A 19578-nucleotide genomic window follows, 5' to 3' on the forward strand; every position below is an offset into this window, starting at 1 on the left:
AAAATGGTATAGACAGCGGGCCATGTGACGTCAGCGATGTAGTTGAACATGATACGGACAGGAGCGGTAAGGGCAAGAGCACACGATGCGGTGCGGCGCCGGAGCGGTCTCGTTGCGTAATTTTACATAGAATCTGTGGCGTGCACACGATGACACACATACGAGTTCACACGACTCGCAACCACCAAGACGAGGCGGGGAGGGGTGAATGCGTTGCGACGGCACCGCTCAGTTGTGATGCGTCACGAGACTGTCCAACGCCGCTATGGCGCCACTGCGGGATAACAACGTTGCGACGCCGCTGCGGCAACACAACGCACCGTGTGGTCTTGCTCTAAGAGATTGCAAGTACGTTATAGTAGCTGGTGGTACACGATAAGTTATTGACAGTATCTTTTAACTATGATCAAGGCATGAATGCCGCAATCTACTTAGATGTAGACTATCGACTATCCGAAATAATTCCGACGGCATCATCTGTCGGCCATGAAACGTAATTATTTAGTACGAGTTAACAATTTATATAGATCGCATCCAGTGGCGTGCTTTGAGAGACGCCTACGTCCAACAGTGGACTGCTATAGGCTAAAGAAGATCATCGGCTCACTTTCCGCAATTTTAACCCCAATTTAACCGATATTAACAAACATGTATCATAACTTCCACAGAACATCCCGGTGTGGCTGGGCGGTCTGCTGAACCCCGAGGCGTACATCACGGCCACGCGCCAGTGCGTCGCGCAGGCCAACTCCTGGTCGCTTGAGGAGCTGCATCTGCAGGTGAGTCGTCAAACAACACCTTAGAAGCCCATAGGCTGTTTCTAACAACATGCGGATTTGATCACGCACGCGGGATTGCCTCGTTCATACAAGTATTCATTGTAACTCGTGGAATATGCAAAAAAGCCATATGCCTACTTTGTTTTGTGTTAGTTCCTGCAGTGGCAGTCAGCCACTCAGATAGAACAGTCGTTCAATTAAATTTATTCTTGCTAGAGTGTAGGCGACAAATACTAAAGCTGGTCTAGGGTTTGTCTCCATGACCAGCTATTCAGATAAGCTTTAGTCGCTGATAGCCTAGGATACAATACGATATTTACCATTTAGATTCTTATTCAGTAATAAAACCGCTTACTTGGAATATTCTAATTGTAATAACTACTCTTATTTCCCCCCGCTCAGGTGACGATCCCGGACCCCGGCACTCCGGCCGACAACGCTCAATCGGAGTGGTCCTTCTCAGTGACGGGGCTCAAGCTGCAAGGAGCCACCGTCAAGGGAAACAGGCTGCTGTTGACCAACACCATCATGGTGGACCTTCCGCTTACTGTGCTCACTTGGATACGGTTAGTTTTAGTTTATGTACTACAGTAGGCCTAGTACAGGTATTGATACTTACTGAAAATTGAGAAATTTTACGTTTTTTCAGCATACAAAGTGGTGAAAAGATTGGATGAATTTTAAAATAGATTTTTAGTTATACAGGTGTCTTGATAGAATGTATTCAGCACTAATTCTGAACCACCGATATCAATAGTTATGAGCTAATTTTTAGACATCTACCAACCCCAGTCTCCGTTGCACGGATCCGTTATAGACGTAGATAAATGTCACTATATCGCGATTTGCAATAAATATGGCGCTGCGTTTGTCGTTTATCGCCGTCGATAACGTACCCGTGACGCAGGGCGAGGTATACTAGCAACACTGACTAAATCTCCCCTTTCCCTCCACAGCGGTCCAGAGGACCCTTCAGCCGGGGCGGGCGGCAACTCTCTCACACTCCCAGTATACCTGAACTCGGCCCGCTCAGAGCTTCTCTTCACGGTGCGACTGCCGGTAGCGGCCGGGCAGGAGCCACACGCCTTCTACGAACGAGGCGTGGCTCTACTCACGTCTACTGCTCTGAATTAGACAGGGTTTGTTGGGTGAATGTTGCTTGTGTGGTGTAAAATGTGCAGTTATGAATTTTCAAAATGTGTCAAGGAGTAAAGGCATGATTTAAAAGGATTTAAGAGTATGAAAGTTGCAAGCAAGTTTACCGATTGAATTTAAAATGGAATGTTGAGGACTAGAAATAAAAACTGGTTGTCGGATAACATACCTATTAGGAAAGTTAATTAATCGTTTAGTAAAGTGTAGTGCACTTTTATTCACATGCTTGTTGTATTGACAGTATACTTAAATAATCACTTCCTGGTTCGAAGTTAATGGAATTTATATATTTACTATTTATATTAATTTACTAAGCGAAAATGTGCTAATTAAATTTAAATGCTTGTAATCGTTATTATTTATCAGAAAATATACGATCTTTATTTAATCATTTTGGAGTTTTTTGTGATTTACCTTACCTGTCCTTTAACTTAACAACATTTGCACTTTTATGGTAACTTACTCTAAGGAAAGGAAGAAAACGCACAAAACTTTGTGTAAGATATTAATAATAGTCATTAGCAAATAAATTAAAATGTATGACGAGGTGGGTTAAGTTAGTAATAAGGTATACCGGAAAACCAATCTACAAAATTTAGTAGAATGTTACCTTACCTTATTGCAAGATAACTCCTTAAAAACTTTAGACTTAAAGACCCTTTAACTTATTCTACACTATTCTTAATTAGTTACTTTTTGATAATTATTTCTTACAAAACTAAAGCTGACTTGTCCCTTGAATGACTTGTTTCATACCAGGTTTCAGCTTCGGCAACCTGAAAGAGAAATATGAAATTATTTGACGGCGATACCACTAATATCAATGATTGTGCAATGGATGTAAAATATAAATATAAGTAGATAAATGGAAATAAGCCCTGACAGAATCTGAATGTTATTCACATTTACTTGAAATAGAAGTGATTAATTATTTTGATGTAAGGAAATTCACCATCATAATCGTCCACTGCTGGACATAGGCCTCACCCAAAGAGTACCATAGCACTATCCTCGGCCTTCCTCCAACCTATTGTCTACAGGTCGCCAGTCTAGCCATTTCAGAGGGCCTCCCACACCACCAGTGCCACAGCTAAGGTAGTTAGATAGTCACCTGGTATGCAGTATCTTCCGCGGAGACGATGGATGCACCAAGTCCTGTTGGTTCTCCCAGTGGTAATATTTCTCTTGCTGCTTCTGACGCCGCCGGTCCACGTAGCTTATCTGAAATAGTGAAATAATTCGTTGTTGAAAAAAAAGTATCGGATCGAATAAAAGCAATATGAAAATATGGGACGTTACTATTAAATAAATAAATAAATATGTGGGGACATCTCACACACGGCCATCCGACCCCAAGCTAGGCAGAACCTGTGTTATGGGTGTCGGACAGCTGATATATCTACACAAATACATAGATAGATAGACACTAAATATATATATCAACACCCAAGACCCGAGTACAAATATCTGTCTTTAAACAAATATCTGCCCCAGCCGGGAATCGAACCCGGGACCTTCGGCTCAGTAGTCAGGGTCACTAACCACTACGCCATTCGGTCGTCTACAGTCTATTAGACTGAAAGACTGAGCTACAATGATTGCTATCTAGCTTTAGTGTTGCCACGAACACCCTAGAATGAGATAGCATGAGGGTGCACTGTTATAACAAACAGATCCATGGACTTGACTTTCGATAATCTTTAAGTACCTTACACATCCGAGCAGCCTATCCGAGTGAAGTATCTCCTGTTTGTTCACGCGTGTAAACGCGCCATAAGTGCAAACTGTTAATCTGTGAAACTAGTGTAATCTGTGTCCATAAAAAACTATATCTTTTCTTCTCTATGCTTAATACTATTGTTCGATTGTTAATGATTGTTTGCAACTAAAATGTAAAACGATACTAAAATGTGTAAAGTTAATTAAACTACGCTATTATTCAAGAAGAACCCAAGACTTCTCATTTACTTATGTTTTATAATAAACATAATTTGGCGACCGTAAGACGAGAACTTCTGCAATGACCGATTAACAACGCGGCGCATTCGCAGCCAAGCTCAAGATCCCGCCATTTTGCCCAACTCGAAGGAAGCCAAACAAATTGTTCCCGCTATAAATGATCATGATCAAGACCCAGCCTGCTATCACGACGACCGACGAACGAGCAATCATCAGGGTATCGTCCAGATTTCACGTCAGGGTATCTACAAGATTATTGAGGACGTCGATCCGACACATCAAAACTGCAGCGTCACCTGTGCAGCAGCCGTCTGAGACTCCGGAATATTCTACGCGGCAGACCTCCACACCATCTTCGAGTTCTACAAACGGCAGCGGCAGTGGCTATCTCCACCAGATCGGCTTGGCCTATTAGTTAAGTGTCCAAATTTCTAATTTCAAGCATTCTATCTATCTTCAAGTTAACAAATGCTTCTTTCTAGTTCCTAATAACTTTCTATGCTATTTTCTACTACTGCAAACAATGTCATCTTCCTAATAAGATGATAATGTAGTCTATTTTCTATAAAACTACCTAGAGACTTGTAAGTATTCTGCTATTACTTTCAAGTAGGTTTCCTACTTCAGATGCTTACCTATTTTTCATAAGTCTCACTAGTTTTCATTTCAGTCTAGTTCTCATAGAGCTAGCTGGAGACTTTGTAAGTGTGGCTGCTATTTTCAAGTAAGTAGGTACCAATTCCTATTTCAGCGACTTACCTAGTGTTTTAAAGTCTCCCTAGTTTTCAATATTCAGTCTAGTTCTTATAGAGCTAGCTGGAGACTTTGTAAGTGTGGCTGCTATTTTCAAGTAAGTAGGTACCAATTCCTATTTCAGCGATTTACCTAGTGTTTTAAAGTCTCCCTAGTTTTCAATATTCAGTCTAGTTCTTACAGAGCTAGCTGGAGACTTTGTAAGTTTTCTGCTATTAATTTCAAGTATTCATACTTCAGAAAACTTACCTATTGTTTAAAGTCTCCCTAGTTTGCTATACCTAAATTCTTTTAGAATTATCTAGAGGCTGTAAGTTTCTGCTATTTTTAAGAAAGTAGGTAACTATTCCTACTTCAGAAACTTACCTAGTTTTTATAAGTCTCACTAGTTTTCAATTTTCCCCCAAGTTTTTGCATTCTTTGTTTGCAACAAGTGATCAGCATTGCTCTGCCGACCAATTTCAGCTGGGCCGCTATCCTGCGAGGTTCGTGCACGTCACAACGAGCGTCCTCTGCCCAGAGTCAGCCTACATCGAGCAGTGCCCCAGATCCTGTGGTCAAGTCTTCGCGGTCAGCGGTAATAAGTCACCGAGGAGGAGCGTGAGACACCACCTATCTATTTTTGTACATTCAGTTGCACTGCACTGCTATTTTAAACCTATTGCTATCTTAACAAACAAGCATGACAGAGCTAAAGGCACTTTTTGCCAAGCGTAGCTCCGTAAAGGGCCGCTTAACAAAGTTTCATAACTATCTTGACACTATACTATCAATAACTGAACCAAGTGCAGAGCAGCTTAATGAGCTTGCGCTAAGATTGGCAAAGATTGAGTCATTGGCCAAAACATTTGATGATTTACAATGTCAGATCGAGATTTTAAACTCTGATGCATTAGATTCAGAGCTTGATGAGCGGGAACTTATTGAGCAAGATTTCTATAAATTTATATCCAAAGCCCAGCTTATCCTAAGCAATGAGAAGCCTAAATCTAATGCATCCAATAGCATGCCTTCTGGAGGTCCATCGTTTAAACTTCCACAAATTCAAATATCAAAGTTTGATGGCTCACTTCACCACTGGCTCGAGTTTAGGGACATGTTTGTATCACTGATACATGAGAATCCGAGTATACAGCCCGTTCATAAGTTCCACTACCTTAATTCCTACCTAGAAGGAGAGGCTGCCCGTGTCACATCAAACTTAGAGATGTCAGTGTCTAACTATGACAAAGCATGGTCTTTACTATGTGATCGGTTTAACAACAAGAGGCAATTGATAAGTTACCATTTAAATTCACTCTTCAACACTGAAAAATTAAACCGTGAGTCAGACAGATCACTGCGTACGCTGATTGACAATGTTAACAAGAACCTGCGTGCACTTGCCAGCCTCGGTGAACCGACAGACAGTTGGGACACTTTGATTATCCATATGATAACATCAAAACTGGATTCTCCAACCAATCTAAAATGGGAAGAGCATCGTAACACTTTAAGTGACTCTCCCACACTTGCAATTTTTAACAAGTTCCTGAAGGATAGAGCCGATGTACTAGAATCATGTAGCAACAACAAGTTTGACCAATCTAAGCCACAAACGCCTCACAAATCACAAGCGAAAACTTATACTTGCACGGCACAGCTCTCACACAACACTAACCCGACATTTGCATGTGTGTTTTGCAAGGCAACTCATAGAATTTATGATTGCCCTAATTTTTTAGCGTTGCCTGTTGAACAACGAATTGCTGAAGCTGCTAAATTGGGATTATGTTTTAATTGCCTCCGCTTGGGTCACCATAGCTCCCGCTGCCCCATGGGTCCATGCCGGGAATGCAGAAAACGCCACAACAGCCTGCTGCATAAGGTTTTACCTTCTCCACAGCCAGCAACGAGCGCCTCTTCTGTTGCACAAGCGGACACGGCGGTCAACATCAGCGTCCAGCCGACTAATCTAGTTTTTCTGTCAACAGCACTGCTACGGGTCATAAATCCAAAAACTAATAAAGAATGCGTTGTGAGAGCACTATTGGACTCAGGTAGCCAGTCTAGTTTTATAACCGAGTCCCTAAAACAAACACTAGGTTTGGATGCCTTACCTACAAACATTAAGGTAATCGGCATAGGCAATACCAACAGCAGTTCCGTTAGTGAACGCAGTATTGTCCAATTTCAGTCAACAAATTCGGATTTTAAGGTCACCCTATCATGTTCTGTCCTAAGGGAAATAACAGGTGACCTTCCCAAGGTCCATGTGGATTTAAAAGAATTTAAATTTCCACCTAAAATAATGTTAGCTGACCCAAGTTTTAACACCCCAGCGCCAATAGATGTTCTCATCGGTGCCGATATATTTTGGGATGTTGTCGGCGACAAACAGCAATCATTAGGAAAAGGCAAGCCATACTTGCGCAGTTCACAATTAGGTTGGATCGTGTCCGGCCCTATGTGTATTGATAATTGTGAACCTATCTATAATTCGCGAAGTAACTTTTCCCTCTCTCTCCATAACATGCAGGAGGATGTCACTCTGAACAACCAGTTTGCCCGCTGCAGGGGGCCCGAAGTGCTTCCCCAGTCTAAGCCTTTACTGAGTGACAGCGAGATAGCTTGTGAGAAATATTTGCTTACAAACACTACTCGCCTAGATAATGGTCAGTTTAGTAATAAACTGCCTGATTCACCCGAGTGTCTTGGTGAATCCTATATTAATGCTAAAAAGCGATTACTCGCCCTAGATAAGCTTTTCAGGAAGCAGCTTGAACTGAAGACAGCCTATTCCACATTTATTCAGGAACATTGTTCTGAATCAGCTGTTCTAAACCCTGAACTTCACAGCTATTTTGGGTGTCATGACACCGAAGCTGAACTCCTAAACATATTAGAGTCTCTTACAGATACTCTGAGTTCAGCATGCTTACATTTAAGGAAGTTCAGGACCAACTTGCCATCGTTTTTCAAAAATTCTAATTATAATTTAAATGTAAACGAGACTTTGAGTGATTCCACCAATACTTTGGGTTTAGGTTGAGATGCAACCATTAACAAGCTAAGGTATTTCTATTTAATTTCAAATAAAGTCAGCCCAGTGAAATCACTAAAAAGACAATACTTTCTATATTTTCTAATATACTTATATTTTTTATAATTTCTAGTACAGTCCAATTCAAAATGCTATCAACTATAGTTACATAAGCTTTATTGGGACGTAACTGTACCTAATTATTAATGATATTATTATTAAAACACTGGGAATTTTTTATAAGCTAATTTAGCCCATATTCTAAACATTTTATGTTCCCAGGCGAGCCTTTTGTGACGATCCAACATGCATCGAGCTTCACTGTTTATGTGAACTCCCATCTATAATAAATATGCATATGACTGGTCCTTTCTCCATTCTAAGTAGGTTTTAATAATTCAAATTTCAAAGATCAATTGTTTATGCTTAACTTAAACTAAACTTAACTATTTTGTATGTCAAAGATACAAATGTGTACATCTCGAGGCAGTGATTGAGCTGTCAAACTATTGCTATTACTTCTACAAGGTACATTTTAAATTTTTTAAGCATCTAATGTTGCGGCAATTGATTCCATCAACTTCAATTTTATACTATCTATCTATCTCACGCTCCTTATTTCGTTGACTTGTGAGACGCTGGAATTTATTCCGCAAAGTACCACTTTAAAAGGGTCATGGGCTACACAAACCTCACGTTTGAGGATTCTTATTTTTTTCACTAATATTTTTATTAGTCGCCGACTATGTCCCCTATCGTTTTGTCCTTAAGACCATAAGTTTTTTTCTCTTGGACATTTTCTAATTGGCCGGCCGTTAATGTCGCTGCCGTCTCCGAAGAAAGAAGACTCAAGAATGCCGCAGTGCTACGCAGCAAGCGAGCACCTCCGATAGCAATGCCTGGAGCCGACGCGAAGTCACGAATGGCCGACGTGCAATCGATGTGCATAGTGATTGAAGATCCCTTCAACCGGGGGGACTATGTTCACGCGTGTAAACGCGCCATAAGTGCAAACTGTTAATCTGTGAAACTAGTGTAATCTGTGTCCATAAAAAACTATATCTTTTCTTCTCTATGCTTAATACTATTGTTCGATTGTTAATGATTGTTTGCAACTAAAATGTAAAACGATACTAAAATGTGTAAAGTTAATTAAACTACGCTATTATTCAAGAAGAACCCAAGACTTCTCATTTACTTATGTTTTATAATAAACATAATTCCTTATTTATTTCCGGCGCACCCTGACCAATCAACGACTGGCAACTAATCTGACTGGCTTATCCTTTTACCAATTAACTCCCCGCTATAGTTTTTATCACCAACACATTAAGAAGACGTATAAATAACTCATTACGGCGAAGACATACCACACAACTAGCAGGTATCCACACAATAGCCAGCGCCAACACCACCACGCCTACAATATTGTCTCGCAGGAAGCCGAGCACGTTGTTGATGTTGATGTCCTCTATGATGTCCCAGAACCGTTCAACTACGTCTTGTATCGTCTTCTCGCATACACCCTGGAAGATAGATGGGAAGGTATTATTTATTTGTACACAAGACACTTTACAGAACTTATTCATAGGTCCACCAACCCGCACTGGGCCAGCGTGGTGGACTAGGCTAAACGTAGTGGTAGTATACTCATTGGACTAGGCGTAAAACCCTTCATCTTTTTCCCAGCAGTGGGGTGGTGAATAGTGATGGTGATGATTCATATAGGTAAAAAAGGCTGTCTTATCACTTATTGCGATTTCTTCCAGACAACTTTTGGATGAAAGGATGTATAGGCAGTTCCTTAGTCAATCAATCAATCATTTATTCAATTCACAATAATAAATTGTATCTGAATGTCACTTAAAAATACTTACAACTAAAAACTAAATTAAGAAAAATTTAAATTTAAATTGTTGCAAGCAGTACATACCTACACTTAATAGTTTAACAAGGTACAACAGTGTATGCTAGCTACTAATGAAGCTGACTGTACTATGAATATCTTACCTTATTACAGAAGCCCTGTATACAGGGTGTCCCGTCGGGCAGGATGTCGTTGTGCGCGACGGGGAAGCACGTCTTGTTCAGACTTTTACGGCAGCACCGCTTGCACGCGTCCGCCACTGCAAACATACTTTATTATATTATTTAATTTCCCGTGTGATACCTGGAATTTCTTGGATTAACTTTATTCTCAAACTCTTATCCATGTTTTGAAAATCAGTTTAGTAGTGTAGTTTAGTTCTGCTAGAGTTATTACCTTATTTATAAAAGGGGAGGTAATATCAGCCACTATTTCACGGGTAATCTTAGCTACATGTTGGGCGGGTTACTCCAGCTGCACACACACTCACCGATGTCGCACATGCAGGAGTGCAGGCCCTGCGTCTCGCAGTAGGGCACGCAGCTGCCGTTGCGGCACCGCCCGCGCTCCAGACACTCGTGCTCGTCCGCTATCGCCGGCGCCTGTGAAAGGAGATGTTAGGGTGAGGCCCCATTGGTGTGTTGCATCGAATAGTCCCGAAGGAACTGACATTTAAAAAAAATGGCTGCGACGATGCAACGCACCAATGGAGTCTCGCCTTCATTTATTTATTTAATACTTTATTGCTCAAATATGAGATTTTAGAGGTTAGATTCATGGGGAATGAAAAATTAATTCATTTAAATTGTGGAGAAACAGTAAACGACCAAATTGGGTGGTAAAACCGGTTCATTGGTCAGTAATAGCGATACAGGGTATTGCAAAAATGGTAAGTATTATAAATGGATAGCTTTCTGGAAAATAAACCTGCATATGAAATTGTGTGTACGACAGGCCGCGTAGATATTGCAAAGCTATTAAACACTCTATCTGACACACGACCCCTGGCGGCGCGAACACGCAACATACAGATATACTACCATCTACTAGTGACACTCTCTCTGTCTCGCTCTGACCTTGTGGCAGTCGGCCGAGGCGCCACTACACACGACCCCTGGCGGCGTGAACACGCAACATACAGATATACTACCATCTACTAGTGACACTCTCTCTGTCTCGCTCTGACCTTGGGGCAGTCGGCCGAGGCACCACTACACACGACCCCTGGCGGCGCGAACACGCAACATACAGATATACTACCATCTACTAGTGACACTCTCTCTGTCTCGCTCTGACCTTGGGGCAGTCGGCCGAGGCGCCACTACACACGACCCCTGGCGGCGCGAACACGCAACATACAGATATACTACCATCTACTAGTGACACTCTCTCTGTCTCGCTCTGACCTTGGGGCAGTCGGCCGAGGCGCCACTACACACGACCCCTGGCGGCGCGAACACGCAACATACAGATATACTACCATCTACTAGTGACACTCTCTCTGTCTCGCTCTGACCTTGGGGCAGTCGGCCGAGGCGCCACTACACACGACCCCTGACGGCGCGAACACGCAACATACAGATATACTACCATCTACTAGTGACACTCTCTCTGTCTCGCTCTGACCTTGGGGCAGTCGGCCGAGGGGCCACTACACACGACCCCTGGCGGCGTGAACACGCAACATACAGATATATCACCATCTACTAGTGACACTCTCTCTGTCTCGCTCTCACCTTGGGGCAGTCGGCCGAGGCGCCGCTGCAGACGGCCTCTCCCTCGCACGCTACTAGTGACACTCTCTCTGTCTCGCTCTCACCTTGGGGCAGTCGGCCGAGGCGCCGCTGCAGACGGCCTCTCCCTCGCACGCGGTGTGCGCCGCCTCGCGACACACGACCCCTGGCGGCGCGAACACGCAACCGGCGCAGCATGGCGAGTTCTTGTCGCTGGAGAGAAAGGAAATTTATTTTACAAACATGCTAAGACAACGTTTCTTAACAAAAACATGACTGTATGTTTATCAAATACATTCCATATTTTCTTGCGATTAAAAGGTATAAAATACAACTCATTTTTATTATTACCTGCAAACGGCCCCTTGGTTCTTCCTTAGTTTACAGTTTTTGTCGCAGCACATGTCATTGTCTTCTGTGCCTGAAACAATAAAAATACTCTTTGAGTTGCTTGATCTGCTACAGGTAACCGGTAGTGGCTGGATAAGGAATACCGAAGACATGCCGAAGACGTGTTTTCGTAATGATATTAATAAAGTATAGTCCAGTGGGTGTGTATAATTGAGGACAGGGCATGTATCAACTGTACTTTATAAAGGTCCGACTCACCGTGAGTAATCAGCTGACCACAGATCGGACTGGCTAATCCTTAAGATAAGGGCAGGTTGCATGGGGAGAACCACTAGAGACAGAACAGAATAGAACCTACGAATGGCGTAGTGGTTAGTGACCCTGACTGCTATGCCGAAGGTCCCGGGTTCGATTCCCGGCTGGGGCAAATATTTGTTTAAAGACAGATATTTGTACTCGGGTCTTGGTTGTTGATATTTATATTTAGTATCTAATCTATCTATGTATTTGTGTAGATACCTATATCAGTTGTCCGACACCCATAGCACAGGTTCTGCCTAGCTTGGGATCGGATGACCGTGTGTGAGTTGTCCCCACATATTTACCTACCCAGCAAGCCCGCGTCGCACTCCTCGCCGCCCTCCACGCGCAGGTTGCCGCAGAAGGATTCCTCGGGCTCGGAGAAGCAGCGCCCCGACTTGGCCTGCAGCACCTTGCGGATGGAGCGGAGGCTGCATGGGGAGAAGCGCTGCGGGTGGAAGATAATATTAAATTATAGGAAGCATGAATAGTTTTGGTGAGTGGTGCTGAACTTCACCTTAGGTGAGTATAGACTACAACATATACTTGTAGCTGAACAACAAGCCGTTCTCTGATATAACACATTCTAGTGTAACATCCTTTAATTCCTTTAACAAACTTTTTATCATGCTTTTGACTGTATTGTAACATTCGTAAGAACCTTACATTACACAGAAATGCTTGACAAAATGTTGTAGTCTATACTCAATTTTCTAGGTTTGCAGCAATCTGACTGGCCAATCCTTTCACCACTGTGCTATACCCAAGCGTCAACCTCACGGTCAACTAATAAGATTAGTTTATTGCTACAGCTGTTTCTCCCTATATCAGGACCATAGAACATTTATCGATAAGAATGTTATTGTGATAGCAACAGACGAATTTAATCTGTCTTTTGTTTGAAATTCTGGGAACTTTTCAGAGATAATAAGTAGCCAGTTAAACTGACAAAAACGGCCCTGTCTTCTAGAAAAATCTTATAGATCCAGAGTTTAACACTTATAGTAACAGTACAGATAGGGGATGTTTCGTAAAGAGTTATCTAAAGGTAAACAGGTGAACAAGAGGTTGACATACACCTGAATCTTTGCGATAGGTCACTTTTTACCAAATTCCTTAACATCCATATACGCACCTTATTATTAACATCATATCCGCTAACACTATACGTGTACATCAGGTACGACCCTCCTTGACTAGCCGGGGGCGAGCACTCGGCCACATCTGGGTCATGTTCCGACCCCCAGTTGTGGCCGAACTCGTGTGCCGTGACCAGATCTGCCTCTCGTGTGATGACACGCTGTCCGTAGTGGTTGCGAGAGGATGAGAGACCAGAGTTTAGGTAGAGAGTGTAGCCGTTTTTGAAGTATTCTGTGGGTTTTGGGAGGGTGATTTATTTATAAGAGGAGATAGAAGATTCGTATGTAATATAGGTAATTCGCTCAAGCATAAATAATACATTTGGAAGCGGCTATGTATTACAGATTAGCGCTTACGATATGTATTGGTGTTTTAGGATTGAAATGAATATTTGTCGTGGTGTATAAACAATGCTCATTAGCTTCAATGTGAGGCTAGATCTAGGAACTTATACCAAGTTAATATCAACTATTGTATAAGTACTCTCAAGAAACTGTATAACAATGCACAACAAATAAATAAGTAAAATAAAGCGACAAATAATAAAAGTAAAACTCACACAATATAATATCACTCCACCAAACCAACTGAAAACAAAACAAACATAAAGATATAAATAAAAATAGTGCACACAAAATAAGAAATAACGAAACATAAGCCAATAAAAAGTAGTAGGGCAGCGTTCAAGTTGATTTTAAAACAAAAAAATAGATTTTGGACAGACATGTAGCCTGTCTAGATGAGGAAACCCGATGTCAGAGTGTTGTAGTACTCCTTGGGTGAGGCCTATGTCCAGCAGTAGACGATTAGGAGATGCAGTACTTCAATCGCTAGCAAATGAAAACCTGAAATTTGTACGTAGTTTGTTGACGAAATGTTTGTTGGGTGAATCATTCTGAGGGCTAACAGTTTATGAGTCAATCGATTTGGATCGGCTTACTCTGTACTGACGAAAAACGAACGAACTAGAGCTGCCGTTTAATTCGGCACGTTTAATACAACGAAATAGAGGGGCTCGCGCAGCAGCGTTCCAAAACTTCGCTTTTCGTCAAATAGAGTGACCCCCCTGATGCCCCACCGCTGCAATGTTTGACATTTCTGACCTGGCGTGCAGATCCCTCCCACAGAGTTCCGTCTGGGGCTGCCCACATAGGCCAGCCCGAGGATGCCGCCCTCGAACTTGAGGTCCGTGAACAGGTGCGCCAGGCAGAAGTCCTTGTGCGAGTACTCGCGGCTGAATACCTGGAAGATGTGTGGTTAATTTATTGACGGCACCGAAGCTTAGGCGGTGTGAACCTGCTGCCGCTACACGGGTTCGTTATGGACGTAGATAAACGTAGCTATATCGGGATTCGCCATAAATACGACGCTATGATTGGTGGAATGAATTAAACGAGTTTATCGACGTCGATAACGGACCTCGGGGCCGCGGGTTCGAATCCCGTCTAGGGAAAACATTTGTGTGATAAGCACTAGTGTTAGCCTTGTTTCTGGTTGTTGTTAAATTGTTATGTATAGATACAATATAATTATGTGTTTCTGAAATCCATATTACAAGTAGCGGGATGGTAATTCGTCAGAAAAATTAGTTTACTGGCCACATTTTAAATCGGGTGTAGGTAAGCACATTAAAAAGACAACGCAGCGTAGAAGATGGCTAAATTGTTTCTGTGTATCCTAAAGCCATTAAATGTCTCTATTTCTTTAACTCTACTATCTTGTACTACTACATAACACATAGGTAATATTTACCTCGAGCAGGTTCCGTACGTCCCACTTCTCCCGCACCATGTTGTAGTGCGCCTCGCCCCCGCGCACGCGCGTCGCCTCCGAGTGGACTAATATCTTCTTGATCACGAAACCCATGCCTTTGAAGCCGTCCATGTCCTGTTAGGTTTGTAAGTGTGTGAATTTTCAAAACTCGTAGAACAAACGCTGTTCATACTGACCCCCTGAGTCACCCCTTTTCGGATTAGTATAAGTACCCTTTTTTCCTGCAAAGGTAGGTACTCAATTTTTTTTTACAGATGAGTACCGATACATTTTTACTGCTTTGCGCGTAATCCGCGTAATTTATTATTCCGTTGCTACATGCTATTGGACCAAACAATGACACATCTCACTCTGTCAATATCGGAAATCTGCGATGATAAGACTAAGTACTCGTCTGTTAAAACAATTGACTATTGTTCACGGGAATGCTTACGAGAAAAACATATTTACATTTCGAAATAGTTTCTGTTTTCATGACAGCAAAGGAAGGCCTTTTAGGAACCACGTAAGTTTTAGGAGCTCTTGGAGGGATGGATGGTACAAATAAATACTTTAACATTGACTTGAAAAACGACAATCATCTATAAAATTATCTCACATAATCTGGTCAGGACTGGATAAAAAGTTACTTAGACGGCAGAAAACAGTTTGTCCGACTTGAAAAAAAAGTTAACACAGTAACTGAGCTGTTCGATTCTTCAACAAGAATGGTTAAGTTTGGTGTACCACAGGGAAGTGTTCTTGGGCCACTCCTGTTTCTATTATACATCAATGACTTGCCAGATATATCTTCCTACCAAACATCTTTATTTGCAGACGATATATCCATAACTGTCTCGAATAATAAATACTGCATAGACAAAAGACTTAGAGGTAAACAAAACTGTTGCTTCAGTGGTGGATAAAACCACGTACATACAGTTCCAGAACTATAATAATAACCGACTAAATATTGAAGCCAAGCACCAAGGTGTGATAATTAAAGAGTCCGAACAAGTGAAATTTCTGGGTATCAATATCGATAGACACTGTAACTGGAAATTTCATATAGAAAGTGTCTGCAAAAAAAATAATAGGTTTGTGTATGTACTTTATAGACTAAATAAGATCTCCGGTCTACAAGCAGCACTCACAGCATACCATGGCTATGTGTCATCTGTATTAAATTATGGTATTCTGATATGGGGAAACTCTACCGACATAAATAAAGCTTTTCTAGCCCAAAAGAAATGTGTACGAGCAATCTGTGGTAGGAAACCCACAGATTCCTGTAGATTATTATTTAAGAAATTTAATATTTTAACGTTAACAGGGATGTACATACTAGAAATTGGAATACATGTTAAAAATAACCCGGACATATATAAACAAGTAGGAAACGTAGTGGATTTTAACATACGAAATAAAAATAGACTTGTAATTCCAATTAATAAAAGTGCCTTATACAGGAAAAACTGCCACATTATGGCAATCAAAGTATTCAACCAAATACCAATGGACATTAAACAAGTACCTGTAAAACACTTTAAGTTCAAACTTAAGAACTGGCTTATTCAAAAGGTTTTCTATACATTAGACGAATTCTTTATGCATAAATCATATCTTGTAGTATTAATTTTAGTGCCAAATCTGAATTTAAATTATTATAATTTTTATTATTTATTAATTACGATTGTTAATGCACGATTGACATCTGTATAAATTTTATAATGGCACAAATCTTTTCCCTCATAATGTTTATTAATGGTTGCATGTTTCTGCATGTTTTTTTGTTATTTATATACCTGCCTATTTAATTTAATTTTATGTTTTATATGTACCTATAATTTGCATACCGAACAATCGGTGAAACTTGCCTGACACTTTTTTTATTAATGTAAGACCTAATTATTGTACCCATGTTTCTAGCAAATAAATGAATCTGTGTATCTGTGTATCTGGCTGTTCCACTCACTCACTCACTCACCTGCCGATCTTGCCAGACTGTGTCGTTGTATATTTTGTGAACGCGATCAATCAGGCTTATCTGAAAATATCATAATATTGTGAATGGGTTGGATATAATTACAACGAAGATCAAAATAAAATGATTCAGCTATAAGAGTAAAATGCTTATGAAATTATAGAGCTAGATTATTATACAATTAGGCATTTTCTTACCAAATAACTAATAGTAGTTTTTGTATTACTAGCTCCCATTTCCTGAAAGAACCTGTAATCGGCGACCAGTAACAACGGGCACCTAGTCTTTGTTGGAGTGTATTCATAGTCACTTTGCCGCTTCGTCCTTCTCTTGGCAGCAGTATTCATAGACTGATCATCTGTTTCTGGCTGTCTGTTTTGATTTTCCCTGTATTTGTCCTTTTCTGACTGTTCATGTATGGCTTCCAAATTGATGTTATCTGTGTCTTCTTCACTGTCATCGCTTTCCTCTAGTTCTGTGCAGAAACAAAACCGAAGTATAAAGTTTGCGAATAAAGAGACAATTATAAAGATGGCTGCCATTAGACAAGTTATAGTCCTTCTATAACTTGTTTAGTGTAGTTATACTTCTTAGTATTGTCTGATCTAAGATTACAAGGAGATAGCATCTACAATTTTTTACATTATTTCAAATAGAAATGTAAATTGTATCAAATCTAAATAACTATTCACCTTTCCCCTCTTTTACATATCCACATGGTGCCTTAGGAGTGGAGTTAGTCCCATCAGCATCAGCCCAGCTGAAGTGGATGTCCGAAGAGCGGTAGGTTATCATGTTCTTGTCCCCGAGGTCTGGTGTGTGACGCCAGGCAGGCTGCAAGGAAATAAGCATATGGGTGTATATGGGTGTATATGTCGATAGAGTTCTTAGTTTAGTAGTCAACACTATTATGTCAGACAGGAGGTAGGTATATGCCCTTGTTTATATGAGCTGGAATAAAGTGGTGTGGTATGAAAGTCTTCATTTTCAGCCTTTATACAAAACAACTAAAAATTTAACAAAAAAACAAACCTTGAACCTTTTATCAAATGGCACTTAAAGCTAATTTTAGCTTATCTAAATAGAAGGTTGCATTTCCAAATCTAACCTCAATGTGATAAGTCTCATCGGGCATATGTATGATGCCGGTGATGACTCCGTCCTCCATGTGCAGCTTGACGTCGGAGGCCTGCTCCCCGAACACTCGCCCCGTGTAGAAGTTGTCGCGGTCTGAAATTGTGGGGTAAAGAGTCAGTAAGTTTCTTTGGCCAATCATAAACAACCATAAGAACTTGTTATGGTTATATGTATTAAACCGATCACATGTTGGCAAACTAAAATAAAGTTTCATTGGATTTTTTTTCACTGGTCTTATAAAAAGTAAGAGTATAGCATGGGATACATACGTACATGAATTGTTTGTATAACAAAGAAAAATATTGGAAGCTTTCCTGCTAGGTATGTGAAGCAAAAATTTATAAAAATATATGTAGGTATAATTTTTAAGATGGATACCCAGACCCAGAGCTGGAAAGGGAAGGCCCCATAAGAGAAATAAGTGGTGGATCTAGGGAAGGGAGAATGAAAAAATACCTGGCACTGCTTTTGTATTGCACTTACCAACATGGACTGTAGTTTCTTTCCCATCACCATCTACTGTGTAAGCTTTGAAATTCGAATGCAAGACTGAGCTGTGGGGGTGCAGGATCAGCCTGAAGTCTTTGCCCAGGGTCTTGAAGTGTAACTCCTTTATAGTGTTGAATGGATGATTAGAATGTTTAGCACCCCTCTTCACTATATGATGGACGAAACTAGACGCATGGATCGTCTCGAAATGCTTCAGATTGCGGTAAATAGAACCTAAAAGAGACAGTACGGGTTAGTTTTAGGAAAGTTACTCCAAAATAAAAGCAAAATACTGAAGATACCCACCCTTTATTTCGCCGCTGAATGAAAGTAGAAATAGGAACGGAAAAAGTATGATGATCTCCATTGTCTATAATTATGCGAGAGTAATCAACTTTTGCAACAATGAAATCATAATTAATAATTTGTTTATCTTTTTTATTTAATGTTAGAAAATTTCATATTTTTTTTCTGAGTTTTCAATCAATTTCAATTCAATTTTTGTTTTTGTGGCTCTCTGACTGTGTGTGACTAACACTGTCAATTCCGCCAATAACATGTGTTGGAGATTGCACGGTATTTTATTTAGCCTTGTTTACTAATTGATGTATTTCAGTCAGAGAATGAATATTCTGAAACAAGACAACACAAACAAAAGTTAGTAGATTAATGTTAGTATAACGATCACATGTATTTACATTATTAATTTCGGAGGGGAGGACTGTTAGAGTGTAATGTTGTTAGTTTTAAGAAAAGTTGATAAAATATTTACAAATGAGGAATGGACATAGGTTAGTAGACACTTCACATTAACAGGACGAGGGATTGAAGGAGGTAGGGAGTCATATATAGAGGATTGGAGTTTTGGACAACTGAACAGTAAGTGTTCTACTGTGCCTTCGTCCGTCCCGCAGTCGCAAATTGAGCTATCACGGACCCGGATCTTAGCCAAATGGACTGGGCTACACACGTGGCCCAATCGCAGTCGACAGATTGTAGATGTGGTGCGTTTGTCAATATACTTAGACTTAAAAAACCATGGTCTCTTGGGTATTGTTGGTTGTATATCAGCATAATGCTTTCCCTTTATTGTTTTTGAAAGATCCCAGGATTTTTGCCAAGATTTTTCAAGTCTTGGCTTGGCAAGTGAGGCGAGA

At 40.8% G+C, this 19578-nt stretch overlaps 2 protein-coding genes across 7 annotated transcripts in view; one reads left to right on the forward strand and one right to left on the reverse strand.

The window, feature by feature from the left end:
• Positions 1-2325, forward strand: part of LOC105386059 (dynein heavy chain, cytoplasmic) — a 73118-nt gene extending 70793 nt beyond the window's left edge. For all 6 annotated transcript variants that reach the window (XM_048628774.1, XM_048628770.1, XM_048628772.1 and 3 more), the window contains 3 exons: positions 669-779; positions 1182-1345; positions 1736-2325. In XM_048628774.1, the coding sequence (XP_048484731.1) occupies positions 669-779; positions 1182-1345; positions 1736-1913 (453 nt within the window). In that variant the 3' untranslated portion in view covers positions 1914-2325. The remainder of the gene's footprint in view (positions 1-668; positions 780-1181; positions 1346-1735) is intronic.
• A 308-nt stretch (positions 2326-2633) lies between these two features.
• LOC105386060 (ADAM 17-like protease) lies at positions 2634-18878 on the reverse strand. Its single transcript, XM_048628499.1, has 17 exons — positions 18728-18878; positions 18416-18655; positions 17904-18025; positions 17488-17629; positions 16993-17270; positions 16799-16858; positions 14812-14946; positions 14163-14301; positions 13055-13290; positions 12229-12367; positions 11620-11689; positions 11355-11481; positions 10026-10137; positions 9679-9794; positions 9039-9194; positions 3046-3155; positions 2634-2710 (listed from the first exon to the last, which is right to left on the reverse strand). Exons 1-17 carry the CDS (start codon positions 18786-18788, stop codon positions 2653-2655), a joined length of 2301 nt encoding a protein of 766 aa, XP_048484456.1. The 5' UTR covers positions 18789-18878; the 3' UTR covers positions 2634-2652.
• Positions 18879-19578: the final 700 nt, after the last annotated feature.

The sequence above is a fragment of the Plutella xylostella genome, chromosome 21, assembly GCF_932276165.1.
Source record: "Plutella xylostella chromosome 21, ilPluXylo3.1, whole genome shotgun sequence".
NCBI classification, from domain to species: Eukaryota; Metazoa; Arthropoda; class Insecta; order Lepidoptera; family Plutellidae; genus Plutella; species Plutella xylostella.